This window comes from Phodopus roborovskii, unplaced genomic scaffold, assembly GCF_943737965.1.
Source record: "Phodopus roborovskii unplaced genomic scaffold, PHOROB, whole genome shotgun sequence".
In the NCBI taxonomy this organism is placed as follows: domain Eukaryota; kingdom Metazoa; phylum Chordata; class Mammalia; order Rodentia; family Cricetidae; genus Phodopus; species Phodopus roborovskii.
In genome coordinates this window covers 8,894,280-8,920,828 of record NW_026126410.1, presented here as the reverse complement: position 1 = coordinate 8,920,828, position 26,549 = coordinate 8,894,280, and the positions used below count along the sequence as shown (strand labels likewise).

Below are 26,549 nucleotides of genomic sequence, written 5' to 3'. Positions count from 1 at the left end.
CATTTATATTTTTGAGATTCCTTATGTTCAATATTTTACTGTGTCACTATTCCCTTCAGAAAGACTTAGCCCAAGATAGTTCAAGAGAAGACTTTTTTTTAATGCTAAAATGGACACTAGACTCTTCTTTCAGAAACTATTTAAAGGGTGTCCTGAAATAGTATTCACAGCACTATATGATTCAATTTTAAAATGATCGACTATATTAAAAAATAGAAAATAGAACTATAAACATAATTACTCTCCAAAATGGAGTATTATAAAACAGCTAACATTGTAATACATTCAGAGAAGACTAAGGAGAAATAATCAGCATGATATTGGGCAGATTCCAGACACTGAAACTGACATTTACTACATAGTGCATTAAAATCCAGATGTTAGCAGTAATTATTTAGTGTTCTGTAATTTACCACATTAAAAAATCCCTTCAGATGCAATAACACTTACAATCAATAATTTTCCATTCTTATATAAACTTTAACCAAAAAGAGTGTATTGCCAAAGACAAAACATAGATGATGACTTAAATCCAAGGCATATAATATCAGCTATAACTAAAGTAAAAACAACTACCATTGGAAACACTATTAAAGTAATTAGAAGTACAATTCTGTTTTACTCAAAATAATTAAGTTGCATGCCAAAAAATATGACTGAGAAAAATACAGGTTTATAGGAATCTTTACTATTGTGGTAATAAAATACTCCTAGATTAGCCTATTTTCAAGTCACTGAAAATTCACATCAAGAAGACTTGAATCTTAATTGAGCATTTCAAATGCAATTGAACCAGAATTTGAGACCAGTACTGGGTTTAAATTATGCCAGCATTATTTTAGAGAGGTAACACATGCTAAATAATTAAATAAGTATTTGTCACATCAAATATTATTATAATGTACATTTATTTTTTTGTGTGTGTGAGAGAGAGGGATAAAGAGAGTTATCATCCACTAATTTCTAATTATATGTTATTTATAACAGGTAAATATACAAACCTAATTTTGGGTGTAAAGATTTTATATCCAGGGTATATATTATGGTGACATTTCATGAAGAAGAAAGAAACAGGAATTGTAGTTACATTAAATGTGGGGGTTTAATTATAAATGAACATGTTAACTACACTGAAGGAAGATTTTGTTATTTCTTGTGTCCCAATTATTCTCACATATAATCCTTTAGTTCAAAATGACTATGTGATGAAGAATTGTAAGATTCCGGCTTAAGAAAAACAGTCACTGTACTTGTAAAATATATTGTCTACAGCTAGTTTATTTTCATTATATTTATATATAAAACATATTATAGAAATTACACATTATAATTCTTAGGTTAAATCTACAGTTCTTTCAGAGTACTGTTGATCCTAAACTGTCATTGAACTTCTTTATGCCTTGCAAGATTTAACAGTTTGCTGGGTTTTATTCTCATTGTATTTTCTCAGCTCTACCCAGGAGTTTCCTCTTAAGTCTTATCCAACCTGAGAGAGAAAACAAAACAAATTGCTAAGAACTAGATGTTCCTGGTTGGGTATATTTTGAAGAGTAGAACATTTGGGACTTTTAAGAGTGCCTACAATTGACCAGGCATTTCTTAAATACTGTAGAGTCTCTAAAATTCTCTGGAATGTGAAGACGACTCTTGTAAAACAACTAGAAAGAACCTACTAATGGGGCTTTCAGAACATTGTTTTCCAAAGGGACGAGTAGATAGCAAATGGCCAAAGCCATTGCCATCAGTTTTCACAGCTCCTGAGTGGGGAACTCAATGGATACACTAATGCTTGTTAAGTTTACCTCATCAACTTATTCAAAATATCACTCTTCAGTCACACTTTTCATGCCTTTAAAAAAAATAGACAATTGTCTTCAAAATTTCAACTATGTTTTTTACTTATTCTAGTTTCCTGTTAATTGTCATTACAGACATTTCATATTGTGTTTATTTACTGGTTTGAGTTTATTTTCTTCTTGATCCATAATGAATTCTGTCAATTCTAGATAGTGTCCTTAAGTTGTAGCTATCAGATTCATAATCTTGTGTATGTATTTAAATATTTTATGGAATCCAGGATTGGAGATGACCTTGCAGCATCTAATGTAGCTCATTTGCCTTACAAAAGAGACACACAGCTTCTGAAAAGTTAATGAATTTAGAAAAGTCATGTATTTCTTAACAAAAGAATTGTGGGCATGTTTGTTTTTTGTTTTCCCCTGAAATCCTCTGGCAGATATCAGTGGGGTACTTGGATTAAGGTGTATTCATGACTATACTGTGGAGTCATTTTCAGGGGGAATGTTGCTCAAGCTCTGAAAGATACTGCTCTCATAAGGGTAGGAAATATAGGGTTAGGAGAACTAAAGTTGTCTGGAGAACTAACTAAAGAAAGGAATAAATGTTGACAACTTTTAGTAGAAAAGAACAGATGACCTTAGGTCATCAGACAGGTACTTTCATTGGCTCTGTTTCTGTATGATTTCTGACTTGAAATTCTAATCTCTAAAACTCATTTATGTCACACTTGTCTTTACAACAATATTGAGATATGATCATTTCAAAAATAATCAGACTATGAGATTTATCTTCATAGGTGCCATTACTATGGCTCCAAGCCTAGGGTATTCAACCTACCTTTGTCTCTTGACCTTTTGGTTTTGTGACATGCAAAAACACAGCAAGAAAACCCTGATAGATATTGGTGCCTTGACCTTGGGCTTGGAAACAATACATTTATGTCTATTCTATTTGAAGTTACCCAGTAAGTGGTATTCTGTTTTAGCAATACAAAACGAATCATTTCATATACTTTACTACAATTAAAAGCACTTTATTTTTGTACAAACCACTGGGTAAGTGTAGCTACCAATCCCCACCAAAGACTTTCTTTACAATGCATGAAGTCCATGACAGAAAACCCCAAATGGACACAATGCAGAAATTGGGCAATCATGGGGAACAGAGCTCCAGTGGCTACAACTGTATCAGAGCTCCTATGTCTATGTCTTGGGGGAATATTGGCGGGGGGGGGGGACAAGGACTATAAGACACATAATACCCACAAGTATTCAGTAAAACAACCTGCCCTAGAAATGGCTGTATAAACAAGACTAGAACAATGACAATAGCAGTGGGCATATTAACACAAAAGAGAGAAGTATTTGTGAGGTCTCACCCTTAGACAAGGAATTTTGGGCTACTAATGACTTCTGGGAAAAGTAAAATTAGCCTTTCTCATGGATGAGCCCCACTATTGGTTGTTCAATGCTGAATGGTTAATGCCATGTGCACCCACACAGAGACACACACAATAATAATAAATAAAACTTTTAGAAGCTGGACAGATGGCCCAGTGGTTTAGAATACTGCTGCTTTTCTTAAGGACCTAAGTTTGGTTCCCAGCACCCACACTGGATGCCTGTAATGCCAGCTCTAATGTATTTGATTCCCTCATCTAACCTCCAAGGGTAGCTGCATGTGCACATGCGCGCGCGCGCGCGCGCACACACACACACACACACACACACGTGTACACACACACACACACACAGAGAGAATCTTCATAAAATAAAATAGACATTAAAAATCATCAAAAGGGAAATTTCCTGAGTGTGTAGAATAGGAGATAGTATAGTTTAGAGAAGACCTTGATCCAGCTGGAGGAGTATTGCAAGGAACAGCAGAAAAATAATGGGAGTTCATATTTGCAGAATTTCCTAGGTAATATGAATAAGAAAGGAAGTGGAACAGGCAGTAACTTGTTCTTATTTTAAAAAATTCTCGAGTTAAACATGATCTCAACTGGGCTACACTCTGATGCTCTGTACAAAATGCATCCAAATTAACAGCAATAAAGATGAAGTATTATCCTAACTTCATGGCGATTTCAGTGGCAAAGACGGATGAGCAAGAAGGGTAGTCACCTAACCTAATGAAAAGGATTTAGATGGGGTAGGCAGTAAATATGTAAAAGTTCGAGGGAACATGTTGTGATGGAATATAATGTAATAAGTGATTGTGGATCAGAGAAGTAAATATGGAGAAAGAGTGGGCAGAAGTGACCTTGTAGAAGTAGACAGATCATCCAGCATCTTTAATCACTATCTGTGAAGTTACATAATATTCTGAGAAATGGGGATGTCTTGAAAGTCAAAGAGAAGATATGTTGTTGCACCTGAGAAAGGTAAAAAATAATTGCATAGAGATTACTATATTGGAGTCTGTTAAATGGTAGGTGCTGAGTGAGTGATAGCAGAGCTAAGTACTGAATCTCAACATCATTAAAAGAAATTGCAGGTGAGAAGTCAGAAACCAGCAGGAACCTAGTTTGGGATCCTAAGGGTAAAGCCATGTTATATTAATACGACACCATAGTCTTATTATCAACTTGTGTGGATCACTATTTGGCTATAGAGTCACTTAAATTTTTTAGGTAGATTTTTGTTGTGTCATAATACTTTTAGGATTTCAAGATGATTTGTTCAATGGTTATTAGTCATGGCTTAAGTGGTGTTCAGCAGGTCAAACTAGCTTTATCTGTCAAGGGAAACAAAAGAGAAATATCTGTAGCATATTGTAGCCAAGTTTTCCAAGGCATTTCTTTTGGGACATGTGTGATGGTATGCAGTTCAAGTCTCCATATCCAGTCATATCCAGATGATGGGGTAGCCCAAAAAGATGATATTTAACTAAAGGAAAGGGTAGGGACATGGTATTTATTCAAGTGAGCTACATGGACAAATATAGGATGGAGGACATAGAATTTGTTTGTGGTAGTTGACTGGTGTAGTTCCAGTCAAAAGTAGTTAGCTGTTGGTTGATGTTCATAGGATAATTCACTGGCAATACCACCAGGAGGTGGCACCCTACTTTAAAGTTGAGGCAAATTTTAACTTTGGAAAATAACCAAGACGGGAAATAGGAAAAATATAAACCAACATTTTCTTTCAAGTATTGTGTATTAGTATCTTGTGAAGAAAACTTAAAACTATCATAGTTACCATTTACAAATATAACTCACCAGATAGATTTAAATGTGACTGACATTTACATAATGTCTTTGAGAGTTACATAGTCATACTTTGCTGTGTTTATTCCATTGTTTTATGCCATTGAGAAAGAGAGCATTTTTAAGCATTGTTGGTCTATCTTTAAGAAGGAAATAAGCCTATTTCATTAATTTGTGGCTAGGATTAAAGCAGGTAATATATTTGAAAGATGTAAAATCATACTATATTTGTGACATCATCACTTTATAAGCTGGTGGTTGCTTCACATTTTCAATGTATTGCCATATGTTTGGAAGATTTGGTAATTGGAAAATCCAATTTAAAAAGATGTGAAGTATAGAGGTGGTAAAAGTCTTGGCTATTGTGAGGAGTGGGATCATTAAAGTCAAATTGGAATTTATTTTATAAGTAAAGAATTCACCAGTTGATACTTTTGTCTTGAGAGAGATTTTTCTTCGTAACTAACATCATAACTACAGAGATTTAGAAACAAATACTCTCAAAACAAGAACCATCTGTATCTCTGAGTAAGCAAACAAAAAGGACAATATTACCCTGAACCTAATCCAAACTCTTAAATTATGAGAGAGTTTGGATAACAGTAGAAATTATTAGGACACAATTGAAAAAATAAAACAAGCTCTGTTATTTTTGTAACTAAACTTAGCATAAGATCCAGAATAAGCAATCTGTGTATCAGACCTGGCTAAAAAAATAATCTGAAAATGTCAATAATAAAACCCTTCCACATTTAGATGCTCTAGCTCAAACCTGAACAAAGTCTATTTTTAGAAATTTCTATCCCCAAATCCTATTAAAGTATATCAAAGTTTTTGAGTTTTTAGTGCTTTCTTTAAATTGGTCCTCAAGTGATGGGAGACATCATTCAGTATATGTTTCTCATACTGGTTAATGAATAAAGCACTGTTAACCAATAGGAAAGCTAGATAGGAGGGACTAGGAGACAAGGAGAAAGAGGAAGTAGTAAGGAGGGGTCAAGATGGAGAGTCTGGAGAAAGCAGAATGCCGGCTAGCTCCCTGGTAAGAGAAATACATAGATCAACAGAAGTGGGTTAATAATTAAGATAGAGCTAGATGATAAGAAACAAGTAACTGGCCAACAGATTATATCAAATACAGAGTCTCAGTGCATTATTTGGGGCTAGCGCCACGGTGGGTCAAGACTAGGCAGCAGGCAGGAAAAGCCATACTCCTTACACTCAAGCCCTTTTCAAAAATAGTTTTTAATGATTTGGGGTACTGCTTGAGAAAAAGTATACTTCTTTACTTCTGTTTGTATTGTTTATTTTTGAGGTTGTCATTTAATAACAATATTTCCCCCTTCTCTTTCCTCCTTTCAAGCCCTTCAATACACCTCTCAAGTTCCTGGCTTTTTTTCTTATTAATTGTGTGTGTGTGTGTGTGTGTGTGTGTGTGTGTGTGTGTGTGTGTGTGTGTGTGTCTGTGTCTTGCATGCATTCCTAAATATAACCTGATGAAACCATATAATAGTACTTGTATGTTATATGTATGATATGTATGTTTTCAAGGCTTTTTTTTTGGCAGTGGCTTTCTTTTGTTGCTTCATTTTTACTTTTCTGTCACCAATCAAAATTTCTTTAAATATTATGCATCAATGTTGTCTTTTCCTTGTGTTATCTGTGTTATTATTTACATATGAAGCACAGAATTAAAGTCTTGCCGCTCCAGTGTTAAAGACCCTGTCATATTTGGCAGATAACTGGTACTGCCAACAGGAGATGCAAATTTACAAATGCTTTTATAATGTGAACAAAAAGCTAGAAATCGAATATAGGACCTTTTCTTAGCCCTGTTGCTGTAAAGTCTTCAGGGATATAACATAAATCATGATAGATTTGTGCTTGCTGGTCATTTGCTCCATATTAATTCAAGGTAATTTGCAAATGTATTTCACAGAAATGTATTTTTAAATGAAACTAGTAGTAAGAATGCCTCTTGAAAGGGCAGATTTATGTCTAAAAAATCCCTTTAAAGAGATCATACAGTATATGGAAACAGAACATCCAAAAACTAATACTGTGTGGAAGTTTGCTGTTCATGGCCTACAGTTTTAGTTCTAAGTCGTAAATATATACTTTGAGACATGTGGGATCATTTCTAATTCTCTTACAATATGGCTTCTGGGTAACTTTCCTCTTCCAGTTCCATTCTCATGGCCACTCTCTTTGTCCAAGATTCTCAGAGTGTCCTTTAAAGGAGCTTGCCTAGCGGATAGTGCTTCCACTATGCATGGGATCAGTTTCCATCCAAAGGGAAGGAAGAGTTTAATGATGATGCTAAAGGATCACTTGAGGCAGAGCATTCATTCCTGATAAAGAAATTAAGGAGGAGGGGGGAAGTGGCAAGAGGCTCTCTTTTATTGTATTCAGCTTTCAATTTCTCTGGAAATGTTCCTAGGAAGCCAGATACATGAATGACCCTGTGCACCCTCTCCAGCATCCCACAAAGTAGTCCTGATTAGCTTTTCTTATTTAGTAATATTTTATTTACTGTTTTGAGTATTTCCTATATGTATCTAATGTATCCTAATCTATCCCTTCTTCCTCTCCAATTTCCCCTAGGATGCTAAACACATTTCTTTCTCCACTTCGATATTTTAAAAAATACTATTGACTCACTGAATCTAATTATTGCTGCCCACATTTGTCTGGGTATTTAGTCACCCACAAAGGCATGGGCAACCCACTTTTCAAAGAAATATTGAGTATTGTTCTGAGAAGCCCCAAGGACTAGTAACTCTACAGTTCAGGATGAGACCTTGATGGTCCTATCCCTATGCAAGTTGGAATTTTTAACTTTCTAGCTTTTGTGCACACAACCACAATTGTTCTGAGCTCTACAACCCAGCTATCTCTCAAATGCTGAAGTTTGTTTATCCCTTTATTGACTGACGTTCATGGACTTTGATCTTTGCTCCTCTTCTCTCATCACCTAATCTCCTTTAGGTTTTGAGAATTTAAATTAGATCCTCATTATTCTAATCACAGTTGTCATTGTCAACAGTAACACTTGTTCTTTCTTCCATTTTTTAAAATTCTATTTATTATAGTTGTCAAATTGAATAGTTTAAAAGAGATCTCTCCAGCCTCTTAAAATTGAAATATATTAAGTTTAGTTTGTCATCTATGACAACATTTTTCTAGAATTTCCCCCCAAATAACTTAGAAAGGTTCTCTTAAAGGTGTGGTCCTTGTAGTTATTTTGCTTTTTTCAATAAATTCATCTGATATCTTGAGCCAAAAATTCACATGTCCTTTTAGTGATTTATCTTCAGTACTAACTCCCTTTGACTATAGGCCTAAATATTCCAAGCTACAAACATGCTAATGCATTTATTACTAGTCCTATAAATGCTTCCTTTTCATATATTCCAATATTTGTTAATGTGTCTGACATGGTCCTAAGACATGATATTTTTAGTTCTCACTCACAGCTACCTAGAAACTTTAAATCCATGTTACATCAATCATCTCATTTGACTATTGTTCCTTCCACTTTCACTTCCCTTTGCTTCCCCTTTTTACTTTTCTTGCTTTAGGTATCTTTATCTAGGACATCCTTGAACATGCTAAGCAAGTGCCCTGTGTATCACTGAGTAATGTCACAAGCCCTCTCCTGTGTTTTTATTTATAAAAATGGCTCACTAACAATGAAAGAGATATCTTCAGAGAGACAGATAGATAGATGGATGGATGGATGGATGGATGGATGGATGGAGAGAGAGAGAGAGAAAGAGAGAGAGAGAGAGAGAGAGAGAGAGAGAGAGAGAGAGAGAGAGAGAGAGAAAGAGAGTCACTATGGGGTTAGGGAGAAACCTGGTGCTTGGGTAATTTCCAGAATCAACAAAGATGACTCTAGCTATGACTCCTAGTAATAATGGAGAGGGTGCTTGGCCTGGCTTCTCCCTCTAATCAGACTGGTGAATACCCCAACTATTATCATAGAACCTTCATCCAGTAATTGATGGAACCAAATGTAGAGATCCACAACCAAGTACCAGGCTTAGCTCTGAGAATCCAGTTAAAGAGAGAGAGGAAAAAACATATAAGCAAGGGAGGTAAAGATCATGATGGGAAATCTATAGAGACGGCTGAACGGATCTTGTGGAAACTCACAAATTCTAGACCAACAGTAGAGACTCCAGGGGACTGAAGTAGGCCCTCTGTATGTGGGAGAAGGTTGTGAAACTTGATCAGTGGGGCTCCTGGCAATAGGGTCATGAGCTAGTTTGTTAGAACCTATTCCCTATAGTGGGATGCCACACTCAGTCTTAATGAATGGGAGAGGGGTTTGTATTTGCCCCAATCTATTCTGTCAGACTTTGTTGATTTCTCCTGAGAGCCCTTACTCATGAGGGTGAGTGAGCCAAGGGGAGGAGGGAGTGGAATTAAGAGTGTGATGCAAAGCTGTTGTTGGAATATAAAATACAATTTAAAAAAGTAAATATATAAAAAAGAGCTCACTAAGTAACTCAGAATGGCCTTGAATTCATGATCCTCAGAACTCAGCCTCCCAAATACCTAAAATTACATTCCAGAACCAGTGTTTTGTTCCTATTTTCTATTCCTATTCTTAGAATATTAAAAAAATGTATAATCTTAGATCATTGGTAAAATAATCTTTGAGGTAAAGCATTTGCTATTAGTACAGGGCTCCATTGTTAAAGTGATTGCTATGCAAATACAAGGACCTGTTTTTAATCCTCAAAGAGTCATAAAAATCTGAGTGTACCTTCAAGCACAGTATAGAGAGGTAGAGACAGGAGGATCCCTAGAATTTCTTAGGATTCCCAGTCACCAAGTGAGTGAGCTCCCATCTATAAATAAGTAAGTAATGAAGTAGAGAAGCAAATGAAGAAGACACCTGATTTCTCTGGCATCCACATGTACACATTCACATGTACAAGTGCACCTGCACACATTTGTTCAAATAGGCACAGATATGCATATACATGCTCTAAATAAATAAAGAAAGAAATAATTACCAAATAATTTCTTTGTTCCTTAATGTTTGGACAGTTCCTCTCTGGCCTCTGAATAGCTTTCAATAAGCATGGTGCCAGTGAACTGTTTTGTCCTGTGGCCCGTTTTGCCAGTTTGTGTGTGTGTGTGTGTGTGTGTGGAGGGGGGTGCAGAGAGACAGAGACAGAGAGAAGGGGAGAGAGGTTTTTCTCTGTGTCCTGACATTGACCAAGATACACAGTCAGCTATTCTCTTGTTACTTTTCTGTATTGTACAAAGTCCTAAGAATGTACTCTTAGGCAATTTTCATTACTCATTCCTCCACTTGCAGTACCAATATGCAAAAATCTAAATATCCTAATTTTAGATTGCTTTGCTTTTAGCTACTTTGACATTTTATCTGTGATTAATATTTAAGAGACACTTGCAGAATAAACACTAAAAATTCAAAGACAAGCGTAATTAACAGAGCAATAGATACTTACATGTCCTGAAGAAGAACAGAGCTGGGCGAGGATACAAGGGTTGGGCCATGTTCCGCCATGAGTTTTGTACGCCATCTAGTGACAACTCTAACTCACTACAAGACTTGCCTGTCAGACTCTAGCATTAATCAATGATGCGAAAGGATCCATTTCCCAGGAAGACTTTTGGAGGAACTCTGAAAACTCGGGCGAGTATCTGATACATTCAAAAGCTTCGGATGTGATATACACAGCAGTTAAAATACCAAACAGTTAATGGAAACTGTAAGGTGTGGAGCTAGGCAGCTAGTTTCCACCAACTCTGACTATATGCTCATTCCCTAGACACTCCAAGGGATCATATTCACAACTGAAAACACGGGGGAAAGTATGTTTCTGTTGTAACTATGAGGTGACATGCAGAAAGTGTCTGGACATTTGAAGGTTTTCAGCAAATATGGAAGACAGTTGATTTTCAGTGATGTACCCATTTTACTTTTGTTTACTCAGTAAACATGTGCATGGCGAATTCCAAAATAAATTATCTGTCTAGCCACTAAAACTTGCATCTTCTTCATTTAAAAAGTGCTCAGGAAAACATCAGTTACTCATACTTACAGCTTTCTAGTTGCATTATACATGTTTGTACATCCATTGGGAAATTCTTGAGGTCCATAGGACAGGACAGTGTTAATGTCAGCCTGGAAGGATGAAAGTAATTCTTTTAAAGGCACCGCTTTTACACTGACACATGAATATTCTATTGCCTAGAGAAAACAAGTTTTACATTGAGAGCGATAAAAGTGTGCAGATGAAATTTCCTCAGCTTAAGAACATCATTTATTCTGAAATAACTGTATTTATGAATTAATCTGTATTTTTTAAGCAGGAAAGACATTGAAGTACCATAGCAAGCATGACATTCTGTACTTTTGCTTATTCATTTGTTTATTCATGTTCCCCCCTTTATGGTAGAGTAGAAATGCCCAGAAGAGGCCTTTTCCTCCAAAAGTGGTTCCCATAAGATAAACCTGAACATGACATCTAAAGATTTACCAAATGTCAAAAGGCACAATTCATTTAAAATCATATTATAATAATTTAAGAGGTCAGTGTATATAAGAAGTTTTAAATGTGGAAAAACGAGATGTAGAGAAATAATCGAAAATGACAATTCTGATCTTTTTTTGCAACTCTCTCTGGGAAATGTCAGTGGATAGAAATCCATTGAGGACAGAAAATCTGAACAACTTGAAGTTGTCAGTGGATAGAGAGGCAATGAGCATAGCAAATCTGAAGAGCTCGAATGTTTTTAGTAGAGTAAGTAGTGGTTCTTGCCTCTGGCTAGAACATTCTACCATGTCCCACAGGAGTCAGGAAATAGTTTCTATGGCAGTGTGTGAAGGAAATGCAGAAGGTCTACATCAGCATCCTGCCCTTGCAAAGAACCCTCTTATACTTCCAGAGACTTAACAAATATGTTTCATATGATCCATTACATACACATATATCCATGCATGTATATACATACATTTAAGATTGTATATATTGAACACACACACACACACACACACACACACACACACACATATATATATATATATTTATATATAGACAGAAAATGTATTACTGATATATCTTCCATTTTTAATAAGAATTTATAGTCAATGAAACTGGGAGAAAGAAAGAGAGGGAGTTCTAGATGCAAGGTTAATATTCTTCTAAGTTCTTTTCTGAGAAATCCCGTTCAGGCACTTTGGTTCATTTCATGCTAAGTGGTTAAGATTATCTGAGCTTTGAGGTTAGAGGCATATTACTCCAACTTCCCTAATCAACAGCTTCCTCATATCCAGAAGGAAGATGACAATGGTACCTACCAGAGGTGGGGAGGTGGTACTTGAGGTGTGGCTTGACACAGAAAATACTGAATACTTATTAAATTTAAATGATTGATTGTTGACTCCCCCATATTCCCTTCCTCATAATTCTGTTGTGTGAGCACAAAGATGAATTAGTTAAATCACACATGGAGTAATTTATACTATAACAAAAATAACAATCTAGCAAATACAGCTACATTCACTAAAAGGGCATTTTTATGTAGATCATAGACAAAAAATTACAATGATATTTAGTCTCCAGTGAATATCTTGCTGACATAGGTCCAGTGAGCAGTGTTATGGAGACATAAATGAATAGACAATTGGAACTGCTGGATTTTTAAGAGTTCCAGAAGGATTGTTGGGTAATTCATTCAAGTTAGTGTCCTTAGCAAGCCAAAATTATCAGAGATCTTGATATTCAAAACTAGTACTTTTTTCTGGTCTTTCTAGCTAGGTTAAATGATACTAAGTAATAGAGTGTATTTACAATATACTCTTTTCAAAAAGGCAATTTTACTCTCTTCAAAAGGCAACTTTAGAACTAGGTGAACAGGATATTCCCTGCCTTGTGAAAGGGTTTATCAGGAGGAAATACACATGCACATCCTGAAATTTACACACATTCATTTTCGAAAAATCCAACGCTCTTGCCAGCCACCTTCTAGCATTGGCTTGCAGAATGCTCTGGCCTTCTGTGAGGAAGGAAAAAATGTTCTCAGATTCTTCTCCATACTCTCACCATGCATGCACTGTCAAATTTATAACCTGGCTATTTCTCTGGCTTAAGATGGGAACTGTTACATAATTCCAACAACAACAACAACAACAAAAATAGTTCAAAGGAATTATTTGGCAAAGCCCAAAAATTTGCAGCAAATCTGTTGCAAATCAGATCCTATAAAAACCAATTGATTGACTCTGTTTTATTTTACTTAATGTAAATTATTATTGACTAAACAAAACACTGATTGACAAACAAGCATCTTCTGGCTGCAATGTTGAATTTGCTAAACAGAAATACAACATGAAAATTAAAGATGTGTTCTGACCTATCTTCTGACCACATCAAAGCTAAACTAAGTAAGGAGGCAATGACTCATTCCATGTTGGACTTGAATGATGACTTGTTTAAAGAGGACACTGAGTCCTTTTCCTGAGACAAGACACGTAAACAGGATATGCACTTCTTACTGCCTTCCCCCTAAGAAGTCTTGGATTACTGAAACAGTGATCTTCAAAAGGCTGACTCATCCTTGAAAACCATTGGCCTCATTAAAATTTAATTACTATCCCTTTTTAAAGTAGCATTGCTTATAGAGTGATGTCTGTCCCAATGTCTGTTTGAAATTAAATATGTTTTCTGACTCCAATGTTTTCTGACTTCATTATAGCCTTTTAACTCAAAATAAGTATGTTTATTATTTATTGGCATATAATTTTATGCATAAGAACATTTTTGTGTTCAAATGCATATTAAAACATTTCCCAGTATTTTGTAATTTGGCAACATAAAGAAAATGTCTCTTGCTCAATGATGTAGGGAGCTTTGAAAGAGTTTCTGTAATACCATACTAACACATTCATGCCATTTAGTTTGTACTAGAAAGAGTGCAAATGTTTTGTAGATAATAATCCATTGCTCTGTAGTAAAAACTCACAAGATAGGTAAATCATATTCACTTCTTTTAAGTGAGAAAACTTAAGAGTTAACATAACTGGCTTGATATTATGCAACAGAAATGGGCAAGGCAGAATTTGCAACTTGGTAAGTTTATGTCTAGCCTAGACTCCAAGGTCTTACTTAACCTTTAAGAGTACTACTAGAAAGCAGTAGGTCATTTCAGTTCTATATATGATCACAACACTGAATTGATAAAGTGCATGCAGTATTAATCCTTAGCTATGAAGTAAGACATATGACTAGATTGCTGAAAGCATAAGCAGTTTCCCCAGGGATTTTACGTAACTGAGTGGTTTGATATGTGATTATGAATAATTTCATAAGGAATGAATAACTTAGAATAGATTCAAGTATAGGAACACCAGGACAGACATTAAAAAATTTTACTATTAATTAAATCTGGGAGGAATTTTTTTTTGTCAACTGACAATAAGGTTTAGAAAGTATAACTCCAACCAACCTATAACAATAACATCAATTATGATCCTGGTGGGAAGCTGACATGAAAAAAATATGAATTTTAAAAAGAAACACATTTGTTTATACACATGCCACATTTGCAAACATATATTTTTCAGCGCTATAAATAGCCTTTCTAGTGAATGAACATTTTAAGAGCCATCAGTTGACATATGTCACTTTTTAGTTTACATTCATTAGCATCAGTCAGCGTTCAAAAATAAATACATATATATTATGCAGGTAAACTTTAATTGTTTACATGGTTAAATTTCATAGCAATAGAAATGTCAGCTGGCTCAAGTAAAAGTTAAAATTATGACCACTGACTTGTATGCAATAACTCTGGAAAAATACAGTCTTGTCATTTGATTCAAAAAGGATGAGGCTTCTGTGGCAGCAGCAACAGTGAAGTTGCTGGGGTCCTATTAGAGTAGACAGTATGGCTCTCATGTCTTCCATCCCTTTTGATGAGGATCGTCCTTTGGTTGGCTTTGCTTTGCTTTCCCTTTTGAAAGATAAAAGTAAAAGCTTTGGTGCCTATTTTATGCCTGACACCACACTAAGTGTTTCACATTCATTATTTTTGGTTTGATTTATTTGGTGTTATTGTTTTCATATATAGAAGGAAAAGTATTTTATTTTTATTTTTTTAGAAGTAAGGAGTCTTGTCTCAAATCACAGCTAGCAGCCAGTACAGCCCAGATCAGGGTTGGAAGATGTAGACAGCCTTTATTGGGCCTCTGGTTCTCCCCACATATCCTGGTGAGTATACCAGAACTGACAGTCACAGTGCCACAATTTTATCTGTACCGTGTCTAAGTATTCTAGACTCTGCTACCATTCTGACACGGGATTACATTGTTCACTTGGACAAAGAGGAGGCTTGCTTGAAGTTTGCTCTAAAAATAGTGTGTCCTCCGACTGTTTTCCTGAGTCGTCACATAACGGGCTGCATGCTTTTATGCATCTAAACCCATTGCATTGTTCCAGAGAGACGTGTGGGGATGGGAGAAGTATTCTTGATGCTTGCTTTCCCCTAATAACAAATTCCATTATTTCAGACTCAGGAATTTCGTGTTTTCAGGAACCATAAAACGGAGATAGGCTAATGTTATAAGCAAGATAAAAATACAATTTGAAACTTAATCTTGAGTCAAATGTCTGACTCCAAATACCTCATCCAAAAGGCAATTTATTTCGATGTTTTTAGTATAATCCATAAATGAGATTTAAAATTCTAAACAGCCCTGTAAATCATAACAACCAGTAACACCAAGGCAGGAGAGTTGGCAAATGGTTAAGACCACTTGATATTCTTTCATAGTACCTGGCTTTGGTTTCCAGAACTTATATGGGACCTTGTAGCCATCCATAACCAGGGAATCTAATGCACACTTATAAGTTCGGCAGGTCCCTGGCATACGTGCGATGCATATACATATATACAGGCAAAATACTTAAACATATAAAATAAATAAAACTAAAAATACATTTCCTTAAGTACACAGGATTATTTCACCCATTTATTCATACCTCAGTTCTACATCCTCAATGTTAGACTTTTTTCAGCTATTTGTCTATTATTTAAATTAATATATCCATGCCATTATAAAATGATGTTATGTGCTATTAAATAGTTGAAATTCTCTGTTTAATAGCCTGTTGGGGAAATATAATTTTTTAAAAATTCATAATATATTCTATGCATATTTAACTTCCCACCAAGCCCAAGTCTATAGTTAAACAAATATTACACAATTACATCTTAGGAGTCTGTGATTAATGTTTGTGTTATGGTTGATAACTTCCATAATTACTTCTATTGCATAATGCTTTTTTTCCTTGGTATTAATAAGTGTCTCATGGTAAGGTTTTTTATGCTTTTATAGTTTCAGGGCTGATTAGAGTTCTACTCAGTCTAGCTGCTATTCAATCCTTCTTAGTGGTTGAAAACAGCAGGATATCTGTGCTATTTCAATGGAAATTCCTTCTCTTCTGTTCTGCCTTTCAACTCATGTTTGAGTTTCTGTACTGATGTTCAGATGTTTTAAATTTTGTACTATCTGATTGTGTGTGTGTGGGGGGGCATGCGTGTGGATTCTACTTTCTTGGAAGTTTCTTATATCTTACCTAATTCTCCCCACTATTGCTCTTATAGTATACTAATGTCTTTTTTTTTTTTATTATTTTTGGAAGCATTATTTTACACATGCAATTTTATTTGTCCAGATAATTTAAAAATACTCTTTTTATTGGAGGGGGGGACCTCTCTTCAGTCATGTCTTCATTAGTTTTTATTTTCTTTTTGTTTTCTCTTTGCTTGTTTTTCTAGTCTCTGACATAAAAAAAAATGGCAGGATATTTTCAAATGGCTGTTTCTGAGACAGACACTAAAACTTATTTGGAGTACAACTGAAGTGACATGTTTATGGAATAATATTCATAGCTATACGATGATATGGCAATACAACTGCCAGCATCAATAGCTCACCAATAGCTCTTTTCCATAGAGTAGCTAAGTTCTACCAGAAATATGTTTATGAATATCCTATGGAAGAAGTGGTTAGCTGTGACTTTCAGAATGTTAGTGTTCATAAATATTTCCTTTACAATCTCATCATATTCTCATGTTCTTGGTTTGATTTCAAGATGATGCCTATATCTTTTCTCTTGGAACTCCTGGAAACATGTCTCTGCTATTTTCTATCCTGCTTATGCCCAGGTATAAAGACAAGAAAAGAAATGCTTGACTGAAGAGCACAGATGAAAAAAATCAGTTCAGGAAGTCCACCAATAATCCTAAAAGTTTATATCTGCTCTCCTTTCATCTTCCTCTTCTTCCTCTTTCTCCTCCGTGTTTTCATTGTAGTTCTTTGCTATCTCCTGCATTTTTAAGTCCTTCTTGCCTAAAATTCCAAAAGTTTGAAGATCTTAATTATTTTCTGTCTTTTGGTATTTTTCCACTTTGTCTTACATTCTGCCATCCCTGTCTAACTCAGTTCTCACATTCATTTCCAGGCCTCCTAGATGAAGTTCTCTCCATGTGTCTGTTGTTGATTTATTGTCTATTCATTTCAACTTTCTGTGCACCAGCGGCATCTTTCCTCCTTATTCAATTCAATTCATTGTTTTAGTGAGATTTAAAGGTGGAATGCAGATGACTGCTCAAGTTCTCTCCATTGCACTTGCCAAGACATTCTGCCTTCTTTCAACAGACAGGGAAGCCAGATATCACATGAAACAGCACAGATGCCCCATTTGCAAACTGAACAAGTTTGTTTTCTAGTACAGTTTTTTTTCCTATCAAAGAAACTGAAGATTTGGAGCATTTGAAGATTTCAAAGTCCTGTGAGATATCCAAAATCAACTCACACACAAAAAAAATTGTTTGATCATTTGATCCAGGATACAGGAATGACTATGAACCAAAAGACCATCTGTTTCATCTGAATTCATACTGAAAGATAAAAGATGCATTTCGGAATCATTCCATAGCCTTTTCCCCAAATATTAGAAGGAATACAAGCTTTTTACAAAAGACAAAATGTGTCATTATTCCTCTATTTTCAAACAACATATTCTGGCATTTACAAGGGACACAGTAACAAGGTCTTGATAATTATACAAAATTCTTGTTTAAATAACAATTGACACTTCATTGTTATAAGCTTGCAAGACATTATATTGCTATCAAAAGGTCCTCCCCACAAGAAGAAATCTAGTTATTTTAAATGAGGGCTTAGCTCTTCTTTTCTTTCTTTCTTTCTTTTTTTTTTTTTTTTTTTTTTTTTTTTTTTTTTGCATAAAGGCTGGGCAAGGTAATCCTACATGGGGAACAGGTTACCAAAATTCAGCTAAGCACTAGGGAAAAGTCCTGATCCCATTGCTAGGGGTCCCACAAACAGACCAAGATAAACAACTGCCACCCACATGTGAAGTACCTAGGTAAGTCCTATGCAGGCTCCCTAGCTGTCAGTCCAGAGTCTGTGAGCTCCTACTACCTCAGGTCAGCTGTCTCTGTGAGTCTTCCTTCATAATTTTGACCCTCTTTGCTTGTACAATCCCTCCTCCCTCTCCTGAGATGGATTCCTGGAGCTGAGGCCAGTGTTTGGCCGTGGATCTATGCATCTGCTTTCATCAGTTACTGGATGAAGGCTCTCTGATTTTGATCCACAAATCACCATGTAGGTTCTTTTGTCCAATTAGCAAGGTCTCAGACCTGCCTGATTCCAACTTCCTAGCACTAGGAGATATGCATGTATGTATGTATGTATGTATGTATGTATGTATGTATGTGTGTATATATGTATGTATATGTATATATGTGTGTGTACATGCATATGTATATTTGTAATACTTTGAATACATTTTTATATAATCACAAAATTTACTCCCTTGTCTTTCAACCAAACTCTCCCGTGTATACCCTCAGCTTGGCTTCTTTCAAAATTTGTAGATATTAAAATATAAGTATATATATTTTATACATGCAATATATATACATATATATCTTGTAAGAAGCTGTTATTCCATATATTCTTGTATTATTGTATAGCTAATATAAAATATTTAACAATATGAACCTATCATTGGGTTCAGTCATATTGGTTTTTTTTTTTTTTTTATTTTTTGAGACAGGCTTTCTCTGTAGCTTTGGAGGATGTACTGTGCTGGAACTAGCTCTTGTAGACCAGGCTTGTCTCAAACTCACAGAAATTCTCCTGCCTGGTAATTGCTCATTGAAGAACTTTTACCATGTCTAAAGTACATTCAATACTTAATATTCCTCCCATTATGATATTTGACATTAATTTTCCCATTCTTCCTCTATTTGATGTTTCTGGTCCTTTAAATGACAAATAAATTTTGAATGAAGTATATGCATATTTATATTATTTTGTTAGACTTAAGAATTCTGAAGAATTTTCAAATTAATGGTAGACACTTTTACAATGTAAACAATGTATTAAAGGGAAGCATAAGCACATGAAATAGGAAAATATGAAAAGCCAACAGAGTCCAATAGAAGGAAGAGATGAGAAGCAAATATAAAACAGCATAAATTGGAAAATCCCTTGACTGAAAAGTTTTCAAAATCACCATGACACTAAGATTAAAAATTCATTTTTCATAATTATTCTACTACTTGGTAAAAGTAGAAACACCTTTGATATTGCAAAGACAAGATGAAAATGAAATACCTCTTTTCCTTATGAAAAGAACAGTAAATAAGAACAACAAAACTAAGACAGAAAGAGAATTAATTTATGCTTAAAGCCTAAATATGAAGTCTAATTTTATTTTTATTTAAGAACATGTTACTGTTGATACAAATATTCAACACAGCATATCTATTTAAGCATGGCATTTTCTCATGTGAGAAAAATGGCATGAATTCTGTCCTTGTCCTTTTACTTATCACAGCTAAGAAAATTACTATAGAACACATTTTTCAACAATAATTCATATATTTTAAAGGCATTTAAAATGTGAAGCTGATTAAGTAAATCCCTGTAAATAAATGTTTTTCCTATTTACTAAGTCTGTTCCTATTTGATATTTGATGATCTAACAAAGTTGAATGAGTTCTAGAGCCTTGATTTGTGACCCAGATACTTTTCAGTTGCCTGTGTGAACCTGCCAACTTGCTTATTTTAGTAATCATCATTGACTTGTTAAGATAGATTGGTATTCATATTGTTCATAGATTAGATATTTATGACTATTGTTACTGATTAGATGTATTTGGAATATCATATACTAGAATAACTCAAGTAAATCAATGATGTTTCACCCAAATTTCAACAATATACCAAAGACATAAACAAAACAAGCAAAAATAACCAAGCTTAATTTTACTAAAATTGGATATTTAAGTTTGTGCTTACCTTATTGAGTACAAGACATTTCCATTTTTGAAAATTCTTAGCAGCTTGTTATCAGTGGTGACTTCATGGAAGTTAGCCCCTTTCTCATTAGCAAAGAACAAGTCTGGCTTCCAAATGGAGTCTAACATGGATGGGTCCAGGTCTAACGAATCATCAGGATATTCACTGTATGCAAGACGTGGATCATTCCATTTCTGACGAAGAAAAATATTTACTCTGTAATCCTGATGTGAGAGAGAACAGAAAAGAAATTGAAAGAGGCTTTAAGAAGTGTAGTATACCAATGTCTGTCCCTGTAGCTTCACCAATCCCAACATGGAGCACTATGTGAAATATGTATACAATGGAGAAAGCTGCAATGATGCAATACCGTTTTGACTGTGTCCTTGGTGACCCTCAAGTCTTCTAATAAAAGACCACAGAGGATGGCAGTTCATCACACTTTTTTGTTTTTTCCTTCAAATTTTACTTTTATGATTTGTCGTATTAAGATAGTAGATGAGTGGTAAGCCAAACATTTTCTCCTATACTCAAAGTTTAGAAACATTTTTTTTTTCGAATATCTAACAAGATTCAAAGCAATTTTTTTCTGAAAGCTTTGGGTTCTATAAAAATAGCAATGTATACATTTAGAGTTATAAAATTTTATTTATTTATTTATTTATTTTTTGTTTTTGAATCAAGGTCTGTGAAGCCTTTGTAAGTAGGCTTGGAATTTACCATGTAGATATATCCTAGAGATATATCTGTCTCTGTCTCTTGAGTGCTGAGATTGAAAGTGTGTGCCACTATACCTGGCATGAAACACTTGTTTACTTTTGAATTTTGTTTATTATTCAACTTTGTTGAATATGACAAGTTCAACAAATAAATAATTTATGAAAATAAAAGATGACTTGTTAATATTAAAAATAATAATGGTTAATCCCAGTAATATTTTAAATTGATATTTCTAGTGACATTTTCCAACTATAAAAGATTATTTTTTTAAAAAAGAATCAATGTTTTCACCAAAATTTTAGCTTGGTGTGTAAATGAGAGAGAGAGAAAGAGAGAGGGAGAGAGGGAGAAAGAGAAATAGAGAGAGAGGGAGAGAGAGGTTTGTGCACACATTGTATATAAAATACAACATATCTTTTTGTTTGGGTTTTTTGAGCCAGGGTCTCAGATTAGCCTCCCTCTCACTATGAAGGCAAGGACTATCCTGATCTAATCCTTATGCCTCCACCTCTCATGTGAAAAAACTACAGGTGTACCTGACCATGCAACAGTATAGGGAATTTTACTCTTAGTTTTCTCCTTACTGTTTGAAGTGGGTAAACCTTTTGAATTTATTATATGTGATTTATGCATATGCTTGAAGAAAGCTTAGGCTATCTGCAAAATACTGGAACTATACAGAGAAACATAAAACCTGACTATTTTCTTGTTTCTTTAATATCAAATACGGTAAGCAAGCCACAAAAGAGAGACTTCCAAAATCTTACATTTTGTCATTTAGGCGAGTCAAATTCATGCTTTGCTTTGAATATGGCAACACAATCTGATCAGTATTTCTACACCAATGTCACTTCCCTCCAACTGAGCTTACATACCAGATTTTTCCTCCTCTGCCTGCTAGATGTTCCATGAATCTTCTTTTGTTTCTTCTTATATATATATATATGTGTGTGTGTGTGTGTGTGTGTGTGTGTGTGTGTGTATGCACCACAGAATGTTTGGCATTTAGCAATAGGAATATATAAATTCTTTCAAAATTTTATGAAATTTCTTTTGAATATATTAACACCTTTTTCCACTTCCCCCAGAGTTATCTTCCCACCCCCACAATTCAAACTTTGTGTCCTCTTTTTATTCTTAAAGCCATAAATTCCAATTTCCATAGCCATATGTTCTTATGTGTATGGCATTCCATTGGGGTGGGAAGGGAGGTAGGAGAAATATAACAGGAGGAAGAGATGGAGGAGGAGAACATGAAGGATTGGGAAGGTCAAGTTGGGGGAAGAATAGAGGAGCATAGCAAGGAAAGAGATAATAGAGGGAACATTTATGGGCTTAATGAGAAATCTGGCCCTAGAGAGAGCTCCACAGAAACAGCTGACCTGAGCAAGTGGAAGCTCATGAACCCCAGACTGGCAGATAGGGAACCTGCATAAGACCAAACCAGGCCTCCTGAACATAGGTGTCAGTTGGGGAGCTTAAGCAGTCTTGGGGCCACTGGCACTGGAACCAGTGTTTATCCCTAGTGCATGAAGTGGCTTTTTGAAGCCAATTAACCATGGGGGGATTCTCTCTCAGCATAGATGAAGGGGGTGGTGTCTCAGTCCTGCCCCAAAGGATGTGACAAACTTTGATGATTGATCCCCCATGGGAAGCCTCACCCTCTCTGAGGAGTTTATGGTAGATGGGATGAAAAGATGGTGGGGGAGGGCTGGAGGGAGAAGAAACTGGGATTGATATGTAAAATAAGATTGTTTTAAATTTAAATTTTAAAAACTCACAAAGGAAAGCTTAAAAAGAAAGAAAAGAAACCTCCTTCTGGTAGCTATGATTTGCCAGTAGTTAGTTGTTCGGCTAGAGATGAGACTTTGTGTCCATAGTCCCTCTCCATGGTCTGTGCTAGGATTACAAAAATGTTGTGCATAGTGACCAGGTAATTTTTAATATGCACATGTATGCATATATTTGTATTACTTTCAAGATATTTAAGATATTACTATCAACATTTCTTATTTTAATTAGAAAGGATATGTAATTTGAATAACAATACAAAATTCATAGACAAATTGAGAAATAATCCAGAACTCTTCCTGCTTTAAGGTGTCATATCCAAAGTTGATGTCTAAGGTAAAAAGTGACCAGAAAATTAATTTGTCAAAGAAATAATAATAAAAACAACTCCCCCAAATACTCAGCCACTTTTGTTTTCTAGACTTTTCCAGTTCTGAAGCACTATACAGAATCAATTGTGGTATAATTGCTACTTGCACTGTCTCCATAATATCCCCCATGATGTCTGCACCATCTGTTCATGGAGCATCCATGGAGAGAGTGGTAGTCTGGGACCACTGATTCTGAAATAATGGCCTAATGGAAAAGCCTGGTTCATTCCTCAGTTACTAAACCAATAGGAAAGAAAGCTATTTTATACAAACTATTTGGAGTCTATGAAAGGTTATTTCAAAATTACTTCTGAGTTCCTCTTCATTATCCGCATGTTTATTCTCTTTAAAAACGTAAGAATAGTTTAGTTTTTGAATTACTAACACCTATAAAGGCATATAATTTTGTAACAATTCTGAAAGAAAAAAAACCAAAGAAACAAAAATAAAAGACAAAAAACAAAGAAATATTGCTTAGAGCATAAAATGTGTTAAACGAGCAGAAACCTCTTTGTGTATTTATGATTGGAACCCACAAATTAAGAACACATCTCAATCATCTCACTATAGTGTCAGAACTGCTAAAAAGGCAAACATGTTTTCATAAACATTCTTTCAGAATTTGGATATTTATTTTAATAAATAAGTTCATTTAATTTGGGCTCTTAGTTTTGTAGAGAAACATTGGCACATAGCCAGTATTTTTAGTAGCTGCTGGAGATCAATGAAAAATAATAATCACAGTTGCTCTTTGGTTTTGAGGTGCTTGAATCTCTTTTCATGTATGCATAGCAGCAATCAATGCACATGTTCCCACTATTTCTGCTGTCTTCTTCTACCACACATGCCTGCTCACACTCCTATTCTTTCCTTTTATTTGCACTTTCCTTCTTTATGTTGGCTTAGATAAACAGGCAGATGTCATTCTTACAGACAGTTATGCTGATAGACTGCTGGGTAGAATTAAAAACAGTTCAATTTCCCTCACTATGTTTCTACCCACCACTTAATTTTATGATATACTAAACAGGAAAACAAAGCAGGAGTCCTCCTGGTCTAGGCATTGTAGACATGAATATCTTGCCACTACTACAGGTCTGCATCTGGAATTTTACTCATGCCAACTGAGAACAAGTTGCTTAACTTAACTGCATCATTACTTGATGGGAATCACAAGTGCATGTTACAATAAATGCACTTGTTACATGCACTTGTTACAATCCATGCATGGCATTCATTTGCAATATGATTTTACAGTATGTGAGCATGATCTGCTTGTCAATTATCTTTCTCTACCAGAATATATAACTCAAACCATGAAATTCATTAAACCTTTTGGAGGGGGTAATGAATTGTTCAGAACACATCTTGTTTCTATCAGCACTAAAAATGTCCTTCAACATTCTAAGAATCCAGAAAATTCCTTCCAACTCATAGAAAGAAACTTTTTGAAGATGCCAGAAAGCACTTTGTACTTTAAAGATGGATAATATCATCACTTAAGGACATTTTGAAGACCTTCCAATCAGTGAGTTTCCTGAAATATCTTTTGTAAACTGTGATGCACACAGTAAGTGTTAAATGTATTCTTGGGTGCACATAGAATCAGCCATTGATAGAATTTCATACTTTAATTTTGTATAGCCACAACAACTATACAGTTCCATGTTATTTTTGTCACCTCAGAAGGAAAGTCTGTATGCACTGTGCAGTCTCTTATCTCTGCATCTAACTACTGATAACCAGTGCTCCACTTTCCACCTATATAGACTCAGTAGCACTGGACACTCAGTTCATCGGTGGGTGGGACACAACCTGTGACCCTATGTGTCTAGGTTCTTTCACTTAGTATGTTTCCAGGATCTGTAGTGTATTTAAGAATATAGAGATTAGTTAGGATAAGAAAATGGGGGCAAGACCAGGCTACAGAAACCTACAGAGACAGTTGAGCTGAACAAGGAGGAGATAATGGACCCCCAGACTGATAGCTGGGAAACCAGCATTGGACTGACTCAGACCCCCTGAGCATGGGTCTGAGAACTCCTGGGCAGTCTAAGGGACCTCTGACAGTGGAACCAGGATGTATTGTATCCCTGGTGCACAAAAGTACTTTGGGAGCACATTCCCCATTGAGGGATACTCCGTTAACCTAGAGGCAGGAGGGAGAGCCTAGTCCCTACTCCAAATGACTTGACAGATTTTGTCGATCCCTCCTGGATGCTATCACCCTCCCTGTGGAGTGTGGGGGGAATGGGATGGAAAGGTGGTTGGGGGGGCATGGGAGGGATAGAGAGAAGGAGGCAAGGAGGGAGGGGGGAGAGGGAACTGGGATCACTATGTAAAATATGAAAAAATATTTTTAAAGTTTCAGAAAAAAGAATATAGAGATCATGTTAAATTTATTAAAAATCTTATTGGGGGAATTCTACCTGAAGTTGACGTACTTTCCAAAGATAATTGAAATGTGTGTGTGTGTGTGTGTATGTATGTATGTAAATATACATATATATTATATACAGTACATCCTATTACAATGCCCACAAACATGTATAAGTATGTATATATGTGCATAGAATTGTATATATCTTATCATAAACCACAATCATCATAAAAGATGAAAACAGTATTATTAAATGATGAAATGCATTTATTTCAAACATGAATCTACCTGCTTCATAAAACATAAACTTGCATAGAAGATTTGGGATTCTAATTAAGCATGTAAATAACTACCAGCCTCATCTATCTTGTATCAACACGTTTGATGGTGACAATGTATAACAGTCACAACATCACTATTCATTTTGAGCAATTAGATTTAATCAATAGCATGTATAATTTGAGATTAACATTTCACCAATAACTAACCAAAGAGGATTTATTTTGAATCTATGTATAATAAAAAAATGGAAAAGATAATTATATAAACCAAGCTTATTCACCTCAAAATATTCTACTTTAAAGGTATTTATCTAGGTCTAGGGAACTAGATGAAAGCACTTGTAGGTGCAATCATGAGAACCTGAATTCTGTCCCCCAAACCCTCATTTTTTTTAAAGGTAGCTTGGTGTCACACACTCTTAGTTCCAGTACCCCCCAGGGGAGACACTTATCAGCCAGACTACTTAATACATCATGTTCATTAGGAGAACTTGACTCCAAAATCAACATAGGCAGCACCTGAGAAATTAATCTGTGACTTCACACATACATGTACCTCCCACACACACACACTACACACACTATCTAGATTTGGATATATAGGTGCATATTT

At 35.3% G+C, this 26,549-nt stretch overlaps 1 protein-coding gene across 1 annotated transcript in view; it reads right to left on the bottom strand.

Annotated features, from left to right (window-relative positions):
• Positions 1 to 26,549, bottom strand: part of Glra3 (glycine receptor alpha 3) — a 129,105-nt gene that overhangs the window by 36,866 nt on the left and 65,690 nt on the right. The window contains exons 4-5 of the mRNA XM_051182439.1: positions 20,394 to 20,617; positions 11,098 to 11,180 (exon numbers count right to left, since the gene is read on the bottom strand). Coding sequence (XP_051038396.1) covers positions 11,098 to 11,180; positions 20,394 to 20,617 — 307 coding nt within the window. The remainder of the gene's footprint in view (positions 1 to 11,097; positions 11,181 to 20,393; positions 20,618 to 26,549) is intronic.